This window comes from Channa argus, chromosome 5 (genome assembly GCF_033026475.1).
Source record: "Channa argus isolate prfri chromosome 5, Channa argus male v1.0, whole genome shotgun sequence".
Lineage (NCBI taxonomy): Eukaryota > Metazoa > Chordata > Actinopteri > Anabantiformes > Channidae > Channa > Channa argus.
The window spans coordinates 19,346,383-19,368,707 of NC_090201.1; the positions used below are offsets into that span (position 1 = coordinate 19,346,383).

Consider the following 22,325-nt stretch of genomic DNA (forward strand, 5'->3'; position numbering starts at 1 on the left):
TACTGGCAACTACAATTCCCATCAGCCCCTTCGGCAGAAAGCGTAACCAGCCGTTGCCAACGACTTCAAACAGCCTTTTTAGAGCTTGTCAACCGTGTGTCTCCTGGCTGTGCTGCTTCTTCCCCCGGCCTGACAACTGGAAATATGCTGTCCGTTGCCCTGAGACAACTCACAAGGGTGCGTGGATCACTAAGCGCAGTTTCTGTGTAATTGTTTATGTGGCGAAATATTAAAGAGCGGTAATTTTGCTACGATCGACGTGTTAAATTGACTAGCTTAAAATCCGTGGTGGTCACTCATGGCTACAGTGGTGGCGGCGTTAAGTTGCTTATATTGGCTTGGGCAAAGTATATAATTCACAAAATAGAGGAATAGTTCGGTCAGGTCACAGGTAGCGGTCTTATTCCCTACTGGCCTCTTTGCATTTCTAAAATGCCGATAGTTCGTAAGCTAGCCGAAAAGCTAGCAGGCAGGTTCTCAGTGCATGTTAACGTTTCAGAGCAGCAGCTGTGTCCCAAGTTATGATGCAACAGTGAGTTCTCTGTTTCATCATGAGGGGGACAAGACAGAACACCGATGATCATCACAAACATTTGATTAGGTTTACCGTAACCTACTGGAAAACCGCTTCACCACGAAATAAAAAGTCTTTAGTTTTTAACTTTGAAGAAGTAAACTACCCCCTATTTTGAATTTGCAAAAAGAGCCAAACAAAGTTTTTTTCATCAGCATATATATTCAATGCATCAGTTATTGAAAAGTGTTCCATCATCGTACTTTAAGTGCTTCATGTAGAAAAACTTAGTTTTACTGTTTTTGCCATTTCAAAATAGCGGATTCAAACAATTGCACCCAACTGTAGCTAAAAACTAATTTCCACTTTCACTGCTATAAAAGGGGTAGAAAATATTTGAAAGCCCTATCAGGACCACGCATATCACGTGAGCAGCACCACAAACTGTAGTCAGCATGACGACTTTTTTTTTTGTAAATTCAAACTTTGTTTATCTGTAACATTAGGAGAATAAAATTTTTTAATCTCTTTATAACAGAGACCTCTATAAACTCCAATCTCCATAACAGCTTTGAGTCTAGTTACATCTGTCACTCGTGTAGTGTTGAAGGTGCAGTGCATTATCATTACTGTGCAATATACAGAAGATAATTGTTAAAGTAAATTATGCTTCTAAAGTATCCTTGTTTTTCCTGCTGCAGTAATTGTTATTATGTAGCCGATGATGTATTTATTTTGGGTCACTGGATTGTTTGGGCAGTTTAGAGCTTTTCATTTATAAATTTGTTTTATTAGCGGAGCCATCAGGGTGATTTTGGTGTTTGGGAGGAAAAAAAGTTGGTTGACAGCTTGAGATTTAACTTTATCAAGTGACCTATTTCAGAGAGTAAGAATTTCATGTAGTTTTTAAACAACTGGGCTATGTCAAGTTTGTGCCAAAATCCTGTGGCATGCATTCAGACCTACTTTTCTAAGTCACTGTCGGTGTGTTGAAACTTCCCATTAAACTGAGTGGTTCACACAAGGGCAACTGTGGTGCAGGGAGGTAGAGCAGTCGTCCACCAATCTCGCAGTTGTTTGTTCGATATCCGGCTCCGGTCCCAAGTTGAAATGTCCTTGAGCAAGATACTGACTTAGTTGCTCCCGGTGAATGTTGGCCAGCTGTATAGCAGCTTCCCCATTGGTGTGTGAGTGTGAATGGCTGAATAAGAAGCAGTGTAAAGCGCTTTAAGTGCCAATAGGTACAAAAAGCTATAAAAGTGCAGTGCAGACCATTCACATGCTTGTATGCTTTTCCAGTATGACAACCACAAAATGCAGGAATTATAATTCACAATTTTGAAAGATTTAGATTTTTTTGTTTATTACAGTTTTGCGCAAGGAGAGTGAAGTTTTAAAAGAAGCGCAAATGTGCATTGTTTCATGTATTTATATAAACTGAACATTTACTGTACATTTGGCCTCTTTAAACCACTGGTGTTTTTAAGAGGCACAGGTCTGTTGCTGAAATGTCCATAACCTTTAGGGTTTGCTGTTTAGTTTATGAGCATGCCCTCGGCTGTTAATTAGCTTTCTCCCACTGCTTAATAATAATTTACATGTGAAATCTAAGTCCAGTCTACTGGACAAGTAGGAAAGTCAGCATGCCAGTGATGTAATAAATCTAAATCGGTACACACTGACGAAACACAGATGTGTTGACCTACAGTATGTAGGCAGTTGTCTTATAGTTATGCAGAATTTGGTTTTAAGTGGAAATTTTACTGTATGTTGAGATTTAGTGTTATTGCAGGTCAGAGTTGCATTTTTTTTTTATTTTGTCCCAGAAAATGTCTCCTATGAATCTTTGGTTATGTTGTTTACTTCAGTAACAGTTCAGCATGACCAACATATTAAATTAGAATGTACAAATTAATGCTCATATTTCCTTGTGCCGTGTACTGGAAGATTACAGATAGTTTTACAGGGTTTTGCTTGCTTTTTGTTTTGTGAGCAAACCTGCTGCCCTTTGGAGTTTGGTGCAAAACTCCTAGTCGTCACACTTTTTTGACAGTAGTTCTAAGGAAAAGACGCACAATAATCCCTAAAAACAGGCAACATGAAACCTTTTTTCAAAAACGATTTATGATATTTTTATTTCCATTCATCAACCAACATCATTGGGCATATTCAGTGTCAGACAAAAAGAACTTTTATCTTGTTTTAAACTTTTTCTAGCTGTACAAAGCATCCTGAACACTGGCTTCACCTCTCACACCAAAAACCATGGAAAATAAAAGTTGTTGCTTTTATAAACACCAACTTTTGACATGAACTAACCCATCACCATCCTAGCAGGGGGTACTCTTTAGCCTTTTGGTAATTGTTTATTAATTTACCTGTAGCAGAATAGAAATACTTTTTTATTTTTTCAGCCCTGTTTCACAGCATTGTATGTTTTTTTTTTATTTTTCTCCCCTAACCAGTGATCTACAATGGTTGGAACTACTCTGATTTAATGAGAGATGGCTCTCAGACTTTCAGGATTAATAATCTTAATATTTAACTAATTGTAGAAGTCACTTTGGGTCATTTTGACAATTTCAAAAAAATAAAATTAATAATCAAATGAAATGATAAGGAAAATAATAATCAATTGGTACCACACCTGTCTGACTACTGCATTAAATCAACAAATACCCTTTTAACTCCTTGTCTCCTTGACCAAGGTAGTAAAGGAGAAAAAAAAAAACAAAGCCATGAGCCAGGCTTGACCCAGACAATGTCACTAGTAAATGTGTTTAGATTTACTGAGGCATCAGGAAGCCTGAGCTCTTTCAGTGTCCTCTTCCTTACTAAAAGGAAGTCTTGTGGAAGGATTATAGCATAAACATATTGTTCCACTACCCCCTGAAGATTGGCTTTGTTGTTGACATCACCCTGACAACACTTTGACCCGAGGAGAGTGCAGTCGCCGTGGACTATGCCTCCATCCCTTCATTCCTTTTCACCCCATCCAGATTTCTCAGTCTAGTGTCATCCAGACTGAATCAGAGTGGCAATTTGTAACGGACAGCCCTGCTATTAGTCAGTGACAGGGAAAGAGGCAACCGAGTATCAGACTGACGGATGCTGTTGCCCTGTTGACACTTTTTCTCTCTTACCTTACATATCTTTTTTTTCCTTCACTGTTTCTTCTCTCTAGTCTCTTCTGTTTTTCTCCTGTTACCAGGCTGATTGTTGTTTGGCATAGCCACTGATGGACAGCAGTCATCTGTAAAATTGACTTGCCTTTGGAGCTGCTTCTGGAAATAGGCGAAAATAATACAGAACTAGGATTAATGGAATGATTTTTTTTTCTTTCTCTTTCTTTTTCTCTGCCATTGTTCTTTGAGTGCAGATGTTTGACAGGAGACGCAAACTGCCAACAGTTACCTTATCCTTGTCACACAGATGCAATGCATCTATGACTCAACCATTGTTTTCTGTTCAGCGCCCAGGTTGATGTGGCCTGTCCCGCCTCTGTTCTCACAGCAGAGTTTTCATCAAGTTCACCTTCAAACGACAGCATAATCTGTCGCCTAAAAATAGTCGCTCCATGACATATTTGGTGCTTGTATCTTGGCTCTCACTTTTCTTGGATCAGTTTCTTTATTAATTAATCTGCTATAATGATCAGGGCTGGGAAATTAGACAGAAAAGCTCAGAGACAGACCCCTGGGACTGACCTGTGTCTTTTTTTTGATTTGCACCATAGGTGTCCCGTTTGTAAGTTGTGAAAGTGACATCGATGACAAGACCAACTAATAAAAACGCCACACCAGTGCTACTTAGCTGACCGTGCTTAGCGGCCCAGGGTGACATGATGGAAACAGAGAGATGGGAAAAGAAAAGCAGGGATAAAGGTGAAGGAAAGGTGGCAACTATGGCAGCATTCGCTTGTGTTTTAGGTTTTTCAGCTGCCGTTTTCCCTGGTGTGTCCCACCATAAACACAGACAGCAAAGGACAGTTCCCGTCAAGATTTAATGACCAGTGTGATTTCTCAGTAAGAAATGTGTCCTCAGAGGCAGCCCGACCTGTCTCTCCAGAACCTCATCCCTTCCAGAATACTGAGGGGAAGCCCTCTACCCTTTTTCACCATCACCACTGCCACCAGTGACAGAAGGCCGAGGTAGAAGCTTAGAAACCAGCCATTTATGTGCCAGATGTGCCGCCCGGTGTGTCATTACTGGCTCCTCTGCAGAGAGGATGGGGAAATGGTGATGGAGTAGATCTGCCTTCCTCTTCTTTTGTTTTTTACAAATTATGTAAAATGAGACTAAGGCTGGCCATTTTGCATTGCAGAGATTTCCAATTTAGTGTGTCTTTTTACATTCCTGCCTAATGGTATTATTTTTTTATTTTAAAACTACAGTTACTTTGTTACATTTATGTTTCAGTAAAGCCACTTTAAAAGATGAAGTACGCAAAAAAAATTTATAGGTGAATAAGCATAAATTGCATTTTTTTTCTTATGGCTGTCTCAACCAGTTCTGAGCATTATGTTAATTGCTTTTTAATGGTGCTATTAAAGGGAGGTTGTTTCTCACACCCCAGCACACCTGTACAGATGATAAGTATAGGTTGGCAGGGATTAGGATTTATCTCAACACTGAGTCATAATCATATTGTTGATTAAATGATGGGAGAGAGCCAATTTGTTCTGAGTGCAATCAACCTGTCAAGATTTTTTTAAACCTGACAGTGTTCTCCCACACAGTGCTCTCCAAGTTGATTGGGGTTTGTACAGGGGACTTGTGCTCTGAGGGTCACATGTACAGCTACATGACAATCTTTAGGTGCACACAACTTTTATTATTAGCTATACAAATCATCTACTGTATGTAATACTAAGTAAGAGATTTTGTGTTTAAATAATCCGTTACATGCATACTGCCTAGATGAAGTACAATCGCACCCACTATGTGATTCATTTTTAACTTGGAGAAAAAATAAAAAGAGGCAAAGCCAGTTAAAGTTGTATGGACTCTGCACACTCACATGATCAGGCATTGCAGCAGTAACAGCAGCAGAACTTGCCAGCCCCAGTCCAGATTAGATAAGCAGGAAGTGCTGAATCTGTTCTCTGTATGCCTCCTTCGGTACACTGAGGCTGTAAAAGTCAGCCCCTCAGTATGTAGAAGTGCTGATGGAGGCATAATTGAACAACCATGCTGATTATTGATATCATGCAACCATGCCAACTTCTAATTATACCAGGCTACATATTAGTGTGTGAGGAACAGAGGAGAGGAAGGCACTTGAAATGTCTCCTTGTTTATATAGGTCAGAATTATTTGTATATTTTAGAAATTGGTGGGCCATATAAAAATGTAATAAGAGCACATGCATCCGGTAGGAAAATTATGTTTAATCTTCAACAGTCACATATTTTAATTGTTTTTGTTTGTACTCATGGTAACTCTAAGTATTCTTTTAATATTTTATTTTAAAGTGGTGGTAATTTGCCTTTTGGTAGTAAGATTTTGGTAAAACAGCTAAATTTGCAGGTTTGAATGAAACCAAACGTCCCAAGCTTTAGCAGCTGATTCCAATTCTAATAAGACTGTAGTGAATCAATATTAGAGAATAGGTTTACAGTCACTGATATTTTTATAAAGCTAATACACACTCCATTGATCCTTGTTGTTTTCCTCTATTTCCTCTTTTGTTTTATTAAATTAAATCTCCAATCCTTCAACTTGTCTTCTACCCACAGCCACTGTGCCAGCGTGTCCCTGTTCATCTCGGTGTACGTGGCACGCAACAGTCTCACGCTGCCAGCCGTACAGTGGATGAAGACCGCCAATGGACGGGCCAGGAGAGCCTGGCCCAGGACGACCCAGAAATGTGGGATCTGCTCCGGAAGGAGAAGGACAGGCAGTGCCGTGGCTTAGAGATGATTGCATCTGAGGTAAAACAAATTGTTAAAGTATAACAGATGTTTTATTTTGAACTTTGCATGTTTACTGATCCTTTTTGGTCTTTTGTAGTCAGTCCAACACTTTACAATCCAAAGGAAAGTTTAATAGGGGGAACAATGAATCCTGATTTCAAACCTTGGTAGGATGCCACAATAAATTTGCATGTTTAATGCCGTTTAAGAAGAGTACAAATGAATTTGCCAACTTAGGATGTTCGAATTTACAGTGAATAGATATTTAAAAATGATAGGGCTAAGGATCACATAGTTTGTGCACTCTGAGACATTTCCTTGAAGCTCCTTATTTTTCAGATTTTAACATCATTTTGTTAATACTAAAAGTGCTGCTATGGAATTAACAAATACTAGTTTGTTTAGTTTGTTCTTTGGTTTAGACCATTACTAAACAACAGAAACATTTACTATAATGATGAATGAATAGACTTGCTAGCCTTATGGTTATCTATTCTAGGTGTATTTGTTCCCCGTGATGCAATGAAAGAAAAGCCCTTATTAATTATCATCGACCACAGATAATTACAATGCGTACCTTACAACTCAGCATACCAGAAATGGTATTAGTGCTGAGTTAAAAGTCGGATACTGCAAATTTAAATTCCTTCATTGTTTGTATTTATTTGTAAATCGTCTTGTATGTTTTAATATTTGCTTTTAGGGTTTTCAGTAATGTGTTAGCTGGGTAAAACTGTGATCTTCTGACTCGAATATTTAAATGATAAAACAGCTGTCAAGATCTCAAAAATAGTGTTAAAAAAAGCACAAACTTATATTAATCTTACTATTCATTCATTTTTCATCAACTGGGAAACTGCAGTGTGGTTTACTGTAAGTCATTCAAGCATGGCTTCTTAAATGGTGCAACAGTACTCACTTTCAGCAAGAAAAGCTCAGTTGTTACAGAAACATAAGGCTGGATGTGAAATGGAAACATTTACTATTCAGAACAGCAGACATGGTTTTATCTTGCTTTGTTCTCTCTCTTTCTCTCCTCATGTTTCTTCTTTGCCACAGTAGTTGTTCAGTGGCGTATATCAGCCCCCTCTCAACACAAAGCCTGACCGCTCTAGTGTGAGATAAAGCTGATATCTTCATTCAGCCTCCTCCCCACCTCACTCTGCAAGGCACATCACAGTACAGCTCAGAAAGGCATTCCTTGACTAAAAAGACATATATTTTTCCACACGTCCACACCCACATAGAAAACTAAAGACGCTGGGAAGCAGATGCCTTTCCTTTTTTAATATATGCACAAATGTCAGCATGACAGACTGATGCGACAGAAAGCTGTTACTGGAACTCTTATCTCCCTTGATCTTCTCTTGGCTCCAAGGTGAAGAATTCGCATAACCATGCACTGAACAAATACATTACCGCCTCAACAAAAGAGAGAGGAGAGACTGTGTTTGTGTCTGTGTTTTTTGTAAGACCTTATTACTGGCCAAGTGATAATGCATGCTAGAGTATTGTACCAGGAGGCAAGAGAGGTATCCATGATCACTAACCCAGTCAAGACACACTGTTGTATAGTTAACAGCAAGTTTATTCAAGTTTATTTGTATAGGCCAATATTATATAAATAATATTACAATCTCTAACTTTTACAAGCCCATAACAAGTTGGGATGCCCCAGTCACATTTTCTTTTGCCTGACCCCATTGGAGTCTGTTCATGATCTAAAATGTTTCTGTAACTTATGTCTTTCTAAATATTACAATTTTCCCACATCAAAGAGCGGCACACATGAATAAGAGGAGCCCTATTTTAAAATTTGTAAGGCAGCTTAATAATGAAACGCTCTTGATTTGGATAGGCATTCATTCAGTCTTTAAATATATAGTACAGTTTCCTATGTCAGTAAGTGTCAGTATGACTCTAGTGTAATTTTGACAAGAGTTAGACAGCCAAAGCACAATAACCAACTGAAACACATTCTCCATTACTCACATTATTCAGAGAGAGGTATTGTATAATCACAAGGATGCTTTAGAAGCTGCATTTGGAAAATGTTATACTAAATGAAGAGTAGAAATGTTTTTTTGAACTTACGGCTTACTATAGTCATTATCGACTACATTTTTGCTTATCCATTATTTTCTCCCCCTTTGGTAAAAAAAATTGTAGCGCAAGGTGACCTTTTAGGTCACAGATTTTAACCTAAAATGTCTTTTATACCTTATGGCACATGGACAAGATATAAAGTAACATGTTTTGGGGATTATCATACTTATTTTCAGCAATACTGCAAAAGCAACATATTCACTAAGGTCTAATTCTCTTTGAAAGTGCAATACAAAATGATTAAAAAAAGCCCACACCAATGTATCTCAGCATGTGCGGGAAAGTTTATTACATTGTGTTGTATCCTCCAGCAGTGAGGCGATAAGCATTGTGAAGTGCAAAGTGTTAGTCTACGGAAGACCAGAGGTTCAATACTGTAATGATTGCCTCTAGCTGGAGGGGGATTTCTCACTATCACTTAACAGACTTTAATTTGCCGTCCTTGTCCCTTTTGGTCACTTGTGCCATTGATCTGAGTGTGTGTATGCTTGTGCGTGCGTGTGTTTCCACCACAGAATTTCTGCAGTCGAGCAGCTTTGGAAGCTCTGGGCTCCTGTCTGAACAACAAATACTCAGAAGGCTACCCAGGGAGAAGGTGAGTGTATTTATTCAGGCACACCCTATTTATTAACACTGTTGATATACTCAGTTTTTGGATATTTGTCTTATACATACAAGAATGAATATACTCATAGGCACACACTAATATACACCATAGTCTTACAGTACATGCCAACAACACAGCATATAATCCAAAGACTTTGCTTTGCCAAAAATTAATTTCTGAAGGGATACATTGATGAAGATTCAGTGACAGTTGTATGTTTCAGGACAATTCACATTTATGAAGAGCAAACAAAAAGTTGACATGTTCTGAAATGCTTCTTATTTCATAGCTTTGATTCCTAGAATGGAAAATTTAAATTTTGTGCTGTGTGTTTGTGGGTTTTTAATTTGTATTTTACCCCTTACATCCAGCTCATCTGTTGCTGTAATGTAATGAATGAAAAGCATGATCTCATTGAATGAGTGTTTGTTCCATAGCCATCTGTTGCTCCTTCATCTGTAATTTCACTGAAAAGGTTTGAGCTTTTTTACCTTAGATGTCCCAGGTCTGATGTCAGGTCAACATTTGTCTAAATTGCTGTAGAGCTACAGTGTGGTTTGACAAATGGATTGACAATATTTGAATATATTGGACAATATTCAGCAATCGACAGAAATGTAATTAATATGTGTGCTTATTATACACCTCTTAGTAAATTACCTGTGATTGTTGTTGTTTTTTTTATTCATAGAAAATCAAATTTCCTTTTTTTTTTCTGAAACCATTCCACCCATCCCTAGGTACTATGGTGGAGCAGAAGTGGTTGATCAGATTGAGTTACTGTGTCAGAAACGAGCCTTGGAGGCCTTTGACCTGGATCCAGCTCTGTGGGGTGTTAACGTGCAACCGTACTCTGGCTCGCCTGCTAACTTTGCTGTCTACACAGCTGTGCTTAACCCCCACGATCGCATCATGGGCCTGGACCTGCCCGATGGAGGACAGTATGTAATCACTGTTGCTTTGTTCTTATTCTTAAACTTTAGAATATTTTTACGCTTAGTGTTACAACGTTTGCAGTTTTCTTTATCTGCACACTTTGCAGCCCTTTTTTTCTTCCTCTACATTAAATATTGAGATGCTGAATATATTTTATAATATGTAATGTAACAGAGTTTTTGCTTACCTGTTTTTTTGTTTGTTTGTTTCCATCTGCCTACATGCTACTTTTTGTAACCCCAGTCTGACTCATGGTTACATGTCTGATGTGAAGAGGATCTCAGCAACCTCAATCTTTTTTGAATCCATGCCCTACAAGCTAAATGTAAGTAGAGAGCCCTGCTGCTGATGTCAACTAATACGTTTTTGAGGTCGCCAAGTCACAGGAACTTTGTTTTGATCACTGTATTGGACTTGTTGCTGACCAGAATGCAGTACATTGAGATACTATGTTTTACGTTATTAAATATATTGCATATGGGGATTGAATTGGCACTTACCAAGTCACATCTATCTGAAAAGCAGGTCAGGTAATAGTCTACCAAGTCAATACATGCTGCATAACTTGTGTTTAGCTTGCTAAGTGAGCAGAAAGGTATCAAAAACAAGTGAACAAGTATGACTTTTTTTATTTAGCCAGCTAAATAATAAACTCAAGATATTTGACAAGTATGAATGACTTTAACTTTATATTATAATCTTTACTTATTTATGTATGTATGTATGTTTGCAGCATAATGTCAGGGACAAATGGAGCAGGTCCAACATGGTGGAATCATGTTGTCAGGAGACCTTATGATGTCACTTGTAAAATATCAGTAGACAGTCTTAATACACAATCAGTGGGGTTTCTTTGTGTGTTTGTTTGTTTTTTTGATAGTTAGGAAAATAGGTAGGAATGGGACTCAGTGATTAAAAATTTGTTACTGCATTATGAAAACTGTGAAACAGATGAAGGGTACATAATATTTTTAATTCATATACACTGAGTTCAAAGGTTATCACACTTGGCTAACATGAATGCAGTCTGATCCAACAGCCATGCAATAATACTTTCCTTCAAGATATACAGTACTTTGTGGTACTATTGTGTTATACTGGCAGGTGCAATGTTGTACAATATGCTATTATAACTAGTTCAGTCAGCTTCATCACTAGGTATGAGATCTGAAGACCAGGAGCAAAAGCACTATTTTGAAAAGCTTATGCTTGTTTTTCAACACAGTTTTTCTTTTGCAGTCACTGACTTAAATGATACAAAAGTAAAACGAATGATGAGTTTTCAATAAATGCAATATCTAAATTTAAAGGACAAATGTGCTTGACCTGGTTATTTGTCTAAAACAACAATCTAATAACAGGATATTGATTTTTACTAAACAGAAAAGAAGAGGAAAAATATATAGCAGAATTGCTCTGATCCTCTTTCAGGAAATTCACTTTCCTTTTGCACTCCCAGAGGGAGGACATAAGGCAGTGTGGACATGGATTCATTGTCTAACTCAAGAAACATCAGCCTCTCAGATGCTTGCTGGCAGGTGCTTTGCTGACAGAGGGCGCTGAAATTCTTGTATTTTGGTTGATGTATGGCCACTTTTCAAAACAGTGTAACCATGCAGTTATAGTGGTATACTACCTAAAACAAGCAAAAAGCTGTTTTCCATTTCATAAAGATTTGTACTACCACAGAGGTTTGCCAAGTAATTGTTTTAGTTAACATGTAGATTTGATCTTTACATCATCCATTATTGTAAGTTTTTCTTCCTGCGGTCATAGTTGTGTGGTAGTGATGGTAGCAGCTGAATGATGGTTGTAAAGGTCTGCATGTCCAGACCTGCTGATGTATGGGCAGGCAGGACCCCTCTGTGCAAGAGATAATGGGAAATCGACAGGCTGGCCAGCAGCACTGGCTCTGTCTTCACAATGAGCAGCTTGATGGAGTGAGGGGACATCCATAGATGTATTCTGGAGATGGGAGATTATCAGGTTGTCTAAATAAAGCTTTCCCTCCTCCTTTTCTCTCCTCTTTTTTTCCTCTGTTTCCCTTATCCTGCATCCTTTCTGTCTCTTACTTTGTTTTTTCTGCTCCACTCTTCTCTCTTTCTCTCTCTTCCATTGTCTCTGTCTTCTCAAACTTGGAGGAAGGGGAGAGTCATGCACAAGACACACTGGTTGTTTGGCTGGTCCAGCCTGGTTCCATTTCATATGACTCTGACTTACATCCACTGAACTATGGCTTGTCTAACATGGGTCTTATATTGCTCAATTCAATGAAATAAGCAGGAATAATCTCCAAACCAACCTCTAACCTGCTCTGCCTCATCACACCAGTTGGGTAGATTCCTGAAAGGTTGAATTGGGATACGTAGGGGTGCATTACTGCAATTGCTTCATCTTCTTCCATGATATGACAGGTTGAAATGTCTCCATTAGTTAAATTCCATCCTCTTTTAAGGTAGCCAACTACTTCAAATGCAGCTGCTTCAGATGAGCTTCAAATGGAAAAAAATCTCTCTTCCTTGCTGATATGTTTGCTCTTGATCCTCAAGATATCTAACAAATTTATTCATCTCTCATGTTCCTTTTTTTTTCTCCCGACCTTTACTCTCCCTCTAATATTCTTATATTCCTCCTCCACTTTCTTTTTATTCCTTCCTCTTAATCTGCCTCTTCTCTCTCTCTCTTCTCGATCTGTCTCCCTCTCTGCAGACTTCAACAGGACTCATAGACTATGACCAGATGGAGATGACGGCCAAGCTGTTTCGGCCCAAGCTTATCATCGCTGGCACCAGCGCCTATGCCCGCCTCATTGACTACCCCCGCATCAAGAAGGTGCATGGAGAATTTTGTCTGTATTGAAAACCCAGCCAGGTTTCACCCCAGCTTTCTGTCTGTGTGTGTATGTTTTCCTCTACCTTTTATCTCTGTATACGTGTTTCATTCACTTCTCATCCTGCAGTAGGAAGGTCAGACCAGCTTTGACTTCTTAGGTAAATCTCAGTCAACCTTTTCTATTGAACGGTCACACACATCTGCTTCCTTTAGCCAGATCTAGGATTACTTCAAATTCATCTTTACTAATTTTTCTTCCTTTAACACAAAACATTTGCTTTTAAACTCTAACATTTCCAAACACACACGTTTTTTTCTGGTCTTTCTCTCTTACTTACAACAGCAAAGATCAGATGCTGTCTTCCTCTCTTGCTTACAAAACCAAACTGACCATAGACACTCACTGACTCACATGTACACAGCATCGACTTTTAACCACACACTTCACTGCTCTCTTTGACAGTGCACAAGTGGCCCCTTTTTCTGTTTTTGTTATGTCCACCTGCTGATTCATTTCATTCACTCTATGACTACTTCCCTTTGTTGCAGAGCTCCACTTTAGCTACTTTCATCAGATGGAGTGTCCCACCATTACAGAGCTGTGTTTTTATTAAGCACCATAACTACTTTGCCACTAGGCCTGAAGTGGGGCCATATTTTTCCCCCTGGCATATCTCAGTGGAACTATTGACTGTTTTATGGCCGAATCAGCCAGGCTCCTTTCCAGGTTTTCTATGTTGTGTTACCTAGATTGAAGTAAGTTTCTTCCTACCCCCTTCTTAAATTTGTTTCACTATCAGCATTCATCAGCTACTTCACGTCACCCTCTTGTGTTCTTTACCCCCTCCAGTAACCCTGCTATCTCCCCTACCTTTTAATCTAATAAACATGTGCTGATCCAGTTTAGATATGAGAGAAGGAGATTGTCATGATAATGCATATTAATTGGAGCACTAAAAAGATTGTTTACAGCTCTGATCATTTGCCAGGGAGTCATTTGCATGTTACCGAGCTATTTATTGTTTGTGCCCATTTCAATAAATGTTGGCAAGAGAGAGCAAAGATTTATTGAATTATGCTGCAATATTTCAAGCCTCTGATGGCTGCTGAACAGTACAATTACACCAGCTCAGATTGTAAAGTATCTGCCCTTTGAGAGTATAGGTACATGTACTGCAAAGGTGTGTCATTATTTAAAAATTAAGTACGTTTGTCCTCAAGTATAGAAAAAAAAATGTTTGAAATTAAACATTGACAAATGCTGAAGTGCTGACTTTGACCGCTTTTATGCTGTTTGAGTGTGTTCTGGTGTTTATAAACAGCATAGGACTTTGTACTGTATATTGACTGAAATTAATTTTTATCTGAACTTGTGTAATAACTGTCTGACCTAAAAGTATGGGCTGTTAAAGGGCTGTATGCCTATACTGGTAATATGATTTGGATTCAAAATAACTTAAAAGTTACTGTAACACTTTAATCTTGCATTATGGGAACATAACATAAAATCTCTCTTTGGCACTAGGCTTAATGCTGCAGTGTATTGTCATGATTTTTGTTTTTTGTTTGGCTATGTTGCATACAAATAAATAATAATATTGTGTTTGTTTTATCTCTTTCAGTTGTGCACTGACATTAAGGCCTACATGCTTGCTGACATGGCACATATCAGTGGCCTGGTGGCAGCCAAAGCCATCCCTTCTCCCTTTGAACATGCCGACCTTGTCACCTCTACCACACACAAATCCCTCAGAGGGGCCAGGTAAGAAGGACAGCCAGAGTGGCATACGAGCCATTCATGGCTGGGGACAAATTAAATTATCAAGGATGAAACCTTGTTTGGGTTTTAAAGAAAAATAAAATAGAAAATTATTCTGTCCTGTCCAGGGCTGGTCTCATCTTCTATCGTAAGGGCATTCGCTCAGTGGACAAGAAGGGGAAGGAAATCATGTACGACCTCGAGGACAAGGTCAATTTCTCTGTCTTCCCCTCCCTGCAGGGTGGGCCTCATAATCATGCCATTGCTGGTGTGGCTGTGGCACTCAGACAGGTCAGCACAACATGAAAATGCCAATACTAAAGTAACTAACCTGATTTATATTGACAAAACACTTTATTAACCTGGTCTATTACTTCCTAATAAGAAGTTGATTACTGGTGAATCAAATTTTACAGTGAAACAAAATCTCACCATTGAGATGCTTTGGTGCAACTTGACTCAGAAAATGTTCTCTAAGCTACTGTGAGCATCTGCTTATTGTCTTTTTTTAAGTGTGATTTTCTGTAACTGATGCTGTGCTGGATAGCAGTAGAAAATTTATCAATTAAAGATGGAAAGGGAATGTTTTTATAAACCTAAAGTTCTTAACTGATCTGCCTTTGATCACTAAAATTAAGTTTGCATGCGGTACACTGCATATTCTATTATAAAGACTTTTTTTATCAGCGGAAACTATTCAACACTTCTGTGAAAAGAAAAAATATAGTCAAATATAATTTGTATACTTACAAGTAAAAAAAAAAAACAGGATGTATGTAAATCATAGAAGTTTGTTTATCCTCATATGCCTTGCATTATTTCAGTATTTCTATCCATCTCAACTCTTTATATTATTTGCATATGTCCAGACCCAGTCTCCCATGTTCAAGGACTATATTGCTCAGGTACTAAAGAATGCCAAGGCTATCGCTGCTGCTCTTCTCAGCAAAGGCTACACCCTGGTATCAGGTAATCTAACTTTTCTTTTTCTTTTTTCTTTATTCCCAGAAAGACATTCGTTTAGCAAGCAACAGGGAGAAATATTAAAAACACCTATCAATAAAATGATATGTCCTGTCACAAAGTGCAAATGTCACAGGGGAAAAACAGAAATGTATTTAAATTCCTAATGTGCAAATATACTAATGCCAATGTAGGTGTCTTGTCACTCAAGTAAAGAAAACCAGATGAAATTGGTTACTTACTGGTTGTGGGCAAATTCTTGTGCTGCATTTAAAACACTAGTCTCAGCTGTTTTCTGATGTGTAGCCATCAATTGTTACCCGACACTTGTCCTGTGCTTACACTGTATTGTGATTTGTGTAAAAATGTGTAAAATAAAGTGTGTGAAAAAAGAGATTTATAAAAGCAAGTGCATACTCTTTTAAATATGTTTTTTACTTTTCTAACTAAAGGAAAAAGTAGGCATTTATAACAACAGTTGTTATCAGAAACTTACATAAACATCATAGACATGACTGTCATTGCAATATTGGGCTTTAAGTAGTTTATTTGAATTTATGATTAAATGACACGCATTTTTTATTAAATGAAAATCCCAAGAAAGCAAACTCCACACAGAGAGGCTGCAGCGAGTTGTGTGTTCATTAGGTATACCTAGCTAAAACTGTTCTGTAACAAATTCAACCTTTTTATAAAGGTGATCGATCAGTTTTACACTGATGTGTTTCTATCATTTTTTTCACATAAACATTCAGTTTCATAACCTAAAATCTTGTAACAGTATTTCACCAATGTTAAACTAATGTTGAGGTGGTGTGATCAAAGGCTTAAAAGCCATGATTGTGTCTGGGAAGTGTTGGGCTGTCTTCCACTTCAAAGTTTTTACTAAGACTGCTGAATATTTCAGGTGGAACTGACAATCATCTGGTGCTAGTGGACCTGCGGCCTAAAGGCATTGACGGGGCTCGGGCTGAAAGGGTGCTGGAGCTCGTGTCGATCACTGCCAATAAGAACACCTGCCCTGGGGACAAGAGTGCCCTGACTCCTGGTGGCCTCAGGCTAGGTTCGGAAGAGCTTCACATTACACTACATTTACCTTGACTCAGACAAGGTCCTGTCATACTTACTAAGAGTATCACATAAAGTCTGCATTAAAAATACAAGACAATATTCTGAAAGTTTCAACATCGATAAACTGTGTGTATATTATTAGTCTTAACATGATCAATTGTAAAGTTTACTTTAGCATTTAGGAACATAATCTACACTTGATGTGTTTTTCTTACTTTTTCAAAATGTAGTTCTGCATATGGAAATCAGTCAGCCTCCAATTAAGCCACAAGCACAAATAAAGTCATGATTAATTAACCATGTTTGGCTTTTTAATCAGCTTCCAGGAAGTTGAACAGCTCTACATCTACACAGCCACAGTTTTAGCGTTATCTTAAAGCAAGATATTTTACACCGATCACCCAGAACATTAAATCCACACAGCCCTACATACTCCATCCACTACAACATTTGAACAACTAGGTGATCTGCCAGTTGACTAAATGCAAATAAAAATGTAGATGGATTTGACTGTTGGGGCTAATCAGTGTGAACACACATAAGTGCTCTGGACTTATTACTTTCTCATTTCGATGGCATCTTGGTGATAGATGATTATCTAATGTGTAGGTATGACACACCAGGAGTCCTTGTATTTTTTATTACTGACATTTCATGATGCTGGGGAGATTGGCTTCTTACCATAGGACCATATGGTTCCAAATTAGAAAATAAAAGTACAAAAATAATTAACAGTTTAGCCATATAAGCAAAAGGAATGCAAGTCTAGTCATCACTTTATACTAAGAAAGTTCTTCTCTGACCCAGGTGCTCCAGCGCTGACCTCCAGAAAGTTCAAAGAAGCTGACTTTGTGCAAGTTGTTGAGTTTATGGATGAGGGCTTCAAGATTGCCTTGGATGTCAAGAACAAGACAGGTAAGAGAAATGGATTACACTGTAACCTTGCTAAGAACATGTGCTTCAGTTTCAACTTTTTTTTGTTCAAAGGAGAGTTATGCCAGTTTATTTTTTAGCATACGTTCCAGTGCACTCTGCATAGCTCTAGATGTATTCATTATTCTGAAATTAAAACAAATGAGAATGCTCCAAAATATAATAATTAAACAAAAACTATTGAAATTGTCAAACTGGCTAAAAGGGTGAGCTGCTCAAAAACATTGAAAAGTAAATATCTCTACACGTATAGCAGTCCCGCTTAGTCTGGGTCAAAAACAAAATTGAAAATAGTTGCATACAGTAGTTTCAAACATCTAAAAATGGGAAGCTAAGGAAATTGCATTTTTCCTTTGTATTCTCCAGGAAAGCTCCAGGACTTTAAGAACTTCCTTCTTCATGACCCAGAAACTGTGGCACGCATGGCAGACCTACGCCACCGTGTTGAAGCTTTTGCCAGGCCTTTTCCAATGCCAGGCTTCCATGATCATTAGGCCAGCCAAAACGGACTTGGGTGCTGTGACAGCTAGGTGGAAAAAAGATGGAGATGTGTAGGGTGTAAGGAGGAGAGGGGCCAATGTCAAGGTAGTGAAATGCGATGGGTGTCTTTGACTGAGTTACCTTATTTCTAATCAGAAACCACATTTTTTATACTGTACTTTTTGCAGTCATTTGTCAATCTATTGTTTAAAAAAAGACTTCCTTGATGAGTAAAGAAACATATGATAGGGATTTTTTGAAGCTGAAGAACTTATTTTCTGTTATTTGTAAAGATCTTTTGAGTTGTGTTCACAGCCTTTTTTTGGGGGGAGTGTGGGAGGAAAAAATAACATGTCAAATCGAACAACAACCAACTGTACTTGGTGTCATAGATGCTGTTGCTTGATTAGCGTATAATTAGTTATAATAATACTTTGAAAAGTCTTGCTGCTGCAAAGAGTCTTAACTAAAGTGACTAATGGATTATTATCATTAGACGTGGAGATGGGTGCATGATGGCTTTCTACTGTTATTTTCTAGTTATGAAACCAGGTATACCAGGAAGCTTTATGAAGTAAAGGGGTGTTCTGCCAAACAAGGTTATTCTAACAAAATATTCTGATACTCCGACAAAATGTATTTTCCTCTAGTGGAAGTGGAAGCATTCCGATCAAACTGATTGTAAAAGTAGAACAATAAGTATCTTTCTCTTAAAATACAGTATTACAGTAAAGCAACACTATAAAGCGTGGAAACACAAATGGTTTACGAAATACATTTTATACAACGTAAACAAAATTCAGATATAAAATAATTTAATGTGAATGTGTATTAGATTCCAGTACCAGTTCCACCTGTTTTGTGAAAGTAACTAAGGATGTTATGTTCTTTTGAGGCTGTTGTCTGCACCATTATTTTCCCCCTGGATTTTAGGCTGGATTTTAGTTGAAATTGAGTAACACCCTGGATAATTTCACACTTGGTACGAAGTAAGTTTACAAAGAGTAAATACTTATTAAATAAATTATTAAAAAGTATTACAGTAACTATGTGACTGCCATCATTCTGCTTGCAGCTTAACATTTCCAATACCAGCTGTCTTCAGGTAGAAGGAAAAAAAAGAGTTGTAGTCTGCCTTATTTTAGTGCATTTTGTTTCACTATAGTATTCAGTGATGGAAGCTGTGAAGAAGCTTCATGGAAGCTGTGAAGACACTTGATTTGACAACGTTTTCAGAGTATTTTGTTGTCTGTCTGGTTCACAGATTGGCACTGTTGTCATTATCACTGCATCAGTGAGGAAACCAGATTTCTGTTTATGTAATGGTCTCACAGCACAATTGAGTGTTAGGAATGGCATGGTACTTTCTTATTGCCACAAATGCAGCTTCTGAAATGAACCAAATCATGAATTATATACATCGGATCTGTTTTACGGTCAATAGACTAGACCAAAATACAACAATAACTATTTTGCTAGTGTGTTAATCTACTTTTTGTCTTCTATAATATGTTGCCACCCATTGTACTACAACTCAATGTTGAAACAACTTTCTTTAAATAACATTTGTATTCTTTTTATTAGCTGAGCCAGAATAAAAGCTTATTATGCAAAACATAGTTTGTGCTGTGTTTTTGATCTTAATTTAAATCATTGTCACTTGCCACAGACTTTGTTACAATTTGAGAACTTTTAAAGCAGGCAGTGTGTGGGAAGATGCTGTAATTGTGAAAATGTAGGTATGTATCTCAGGTGTTTGTGGTAAATTGTGCGGCTGTAGCTAACCACAGGGTTAGTGGTTTGATTCCTGGTCCTGTGTGTGTGAATGGTTGAATGAGAGGCAACAATGTAAAGTACTTTGGATAAAAGTGCCATATGAGCAGCCATTTACCAAATTGTAACATTTTTTTGTTACTGCTTGCGTGTCATTATTTTGAAATGTTTTTGAGTCAACATAATATTTAATGCAAAGGGTTCCTTTACAGTTCTCGTTTCTACACAATTTTCCATTATCAGAAATGAAAGTTTGTGTTACATTGGTTGATAAAAGAACATTTGTAGTAGCTGAATGTGCACTGTTGTTGTACTAAGTCAAGTTTGCCTCTCCCCTGCATACAGTTTTAGTGTTAGAAGATGCAGACTTTATGCTAAAACGAACATCATAAAAACACACATTCAGCACTTGTTTTATCAACAGAAGTAACAAATGGTAAAGGAGTGTATTAAAAAAGTTATAATAAAATGATTAAAAATTTGTGCGAATATTTGGATCCCCCCAAAGAAACATGTACTAGCTAATTGTGGATTAAATCTTTGTTTTACTTCTTTTTCCGTTTCAAAAAATTGTAACTGACTGTTCTTTCTATACACTTTTGTCTACTATAATCATTCTTAATAACATTAAATGATTCCTTCCCTGATATTGAACTTGTGTCTTTTGTTTCTAGTTTGGGTAGTCTGTAAAGTTTGTAGTCATGGTCAACCTGCTTTTCCAGAGCTCGCCCAGATGACATCATCTGAATGATGGAAAACCTCCTCAGAGTGATGTCATCTGGAGGAGTTTTTCAGCTAGAAGCTGAGAAATATTTGAATACAGGGAAGTTAGAAGGAAGTTTAAAAGCATTAATGTATATTTAGACCCTAAACTAAAGTCAGAGAGCAAGTGGAACATTGGTGAAGTCGCCATTTAATAACTAGGCTTTCAGTAGTTATATAGAAGGGTTTCAAAGAAAGTGTGTCCTATAAGATACAACGTTTTGTACACATTGTTATCCAGTGCTGCAGATGTGTTCCAACCCTTATGGCAAAAACATAGTGAAATATGTTCATTCCCAAGTACTTTTACGTGGGTATTGTACTTGTACTTTAGTATTTTCATTGCATACTTCTAAAAGTACTGTAATTGACGAGCAAATTTAACATTCAAAACATGGAAGCTTATAAAATATTTATGTTTGGGCAAACGCTTACTAGACATTTGGGTTTTAAAACACATGACCTAATTCACCTGCTGCAACTCAAATCCAACGCACCCTCTCTGATGGGGCGGGCTATTTAAACCGTGAATGCCCTGTTGACGGTTTGGCTCGGTTCACCTGCTGCAGAGTTATATGTGTTACGCTCTGTAACAGTTTGTTGCGCCTCTTCGTCATCCTCCTCCTCCTCCTCCTTCTCCGTCTGCTGCTTGTGTAGCATTTTATAAATAACTTTGGGATAAACTGCCAACAGCTTGCCACGCTAAGTAACCTACACGCTGGCTGTGTGAACGAAATATGCAGTCCTGCGCTGCTAGCTGCTAAGCTATTAGCATGTTGTCGATTTCAGCAAGAGAGACTTGAGGCCCGAGGAGCTTTATCGGAAAACCTAGGACCATAGCGGCTTTTTGCAAGAGATTTCGGGTCTACGATGACTCACGGAGGTAAGTGATGGCTTGTTAAGGTTCTGCTTGGACTTTCTCCTGGCTGCTGGTTGTATTTTTGGTGCTGCTGACACACGCATGCAGTTTTTGATTTAGTATTGATTTTTTTTTTTTTTTTTTTCTTGGTGGTTTTGATGATTGCTTTGGTTTTGTCGTTGCTTGGTACCAATGATAAAATTCCGAATTTCTGTATTCTAGTTTAGTTGAAAATGGAGTGTGAATGTGCTAAATTCTCATAAAGATGTATTTCCCTGCATACTGCTGTTTTGGTAGTATGGGTCTCATTTTATAAGCTTACAGTAAATTTTTATTTATTTTATTTTTTTTTTTAATAATGGATATCCAAATATGACTTGTCATTCACACAAACCATTTATATTTTTAATATCTTCATCAGAGACTCAATTTCAACTTAACGCATTATTTATGTAACTGATTGCTCTATACTATTTTTGTCATCAAATGCATATATCTGTATGCTTTAGGCAACCTTAAACTTAATTTATGTTCCGCTGTTCTACTACTCAGTGTCACAAAAGATGTTTGTATGGACTGAGACAGTATTTTTCTATATCATTTTAACATGCATAAATGAATAAATCTTGTAGTGTTTAGGTTGCTGCTGCAATATAAGGTGGATTGCGGTGTTAACTTTGTCCTACGGAATTCTTCAGTATAGTAATGTATAATAGTATACCGTGGGCCCTGTGCTGAGGAATGGTCACATTTGCATTTGGTACAGAAATCTATTGAATCTTTTTTAATCTCCTAATAATGTTGTTGGTTGATAA

At 37.7% G+C, this 22,325-nt stretch overlaps 1 protein-coding gene across 1 annotated transcript; it reads left to right on the top strand.

Moving 5' to 3' along the window:
- Positions 1-25: 25 nt before the first annotated feature.
- Positions 26-20,536, top strand: shmt2 (serine hydroxymethyltransferase 2 (mitochondrial)). The gene is made up of 12 exons (XM_067504878.1): positions 26-177; positions 6,253-6,447; positions 9,051-9,130; positions 9,883-10,083; positions 10,322-10,403; positions 12,788-12,910; positions 14,533-14,672; positions 14,798-14,960; positions 15,539-15,638; positions 16,540-16,695; positions 17,511-17,618; positions 18,003-20,536. Exons 1-12 carry the CDS (start codon positions 145-147, stop codon positions 18,128-18,130), a joined length of 1,509 nt encoding a protein of 502 aa, XP_067360979.1. The 5' UTR covers positions 26-144; the 3' UTR covers positions 18,131-20,536.
- The last annotated feature ends 1,789 nt before the right edge of the window (positions 20,537-22,325 follow it).

Coding starts and splice junctions, on each gene's coding strand:
- shmt2 (XM_067504878.1), top strand. CDS start 145: ATGCTGTCCGTTGCCCTGAGACAACTCACAAGG. Junction 10,404..12,787: donor CCATGCCCTACAAGCTAAAT/GTAAGTAGAGAG, acceptor CCCTCTCTGCAG/ACTTCAACAGGACTCATAGA. Junction 15,639..16,539: donor AGGCTACACCCTGGTATCAG/GTAATCTAACTT, acceptor TGAATATTTCAG/GTGGAACTGACAATCATCTG.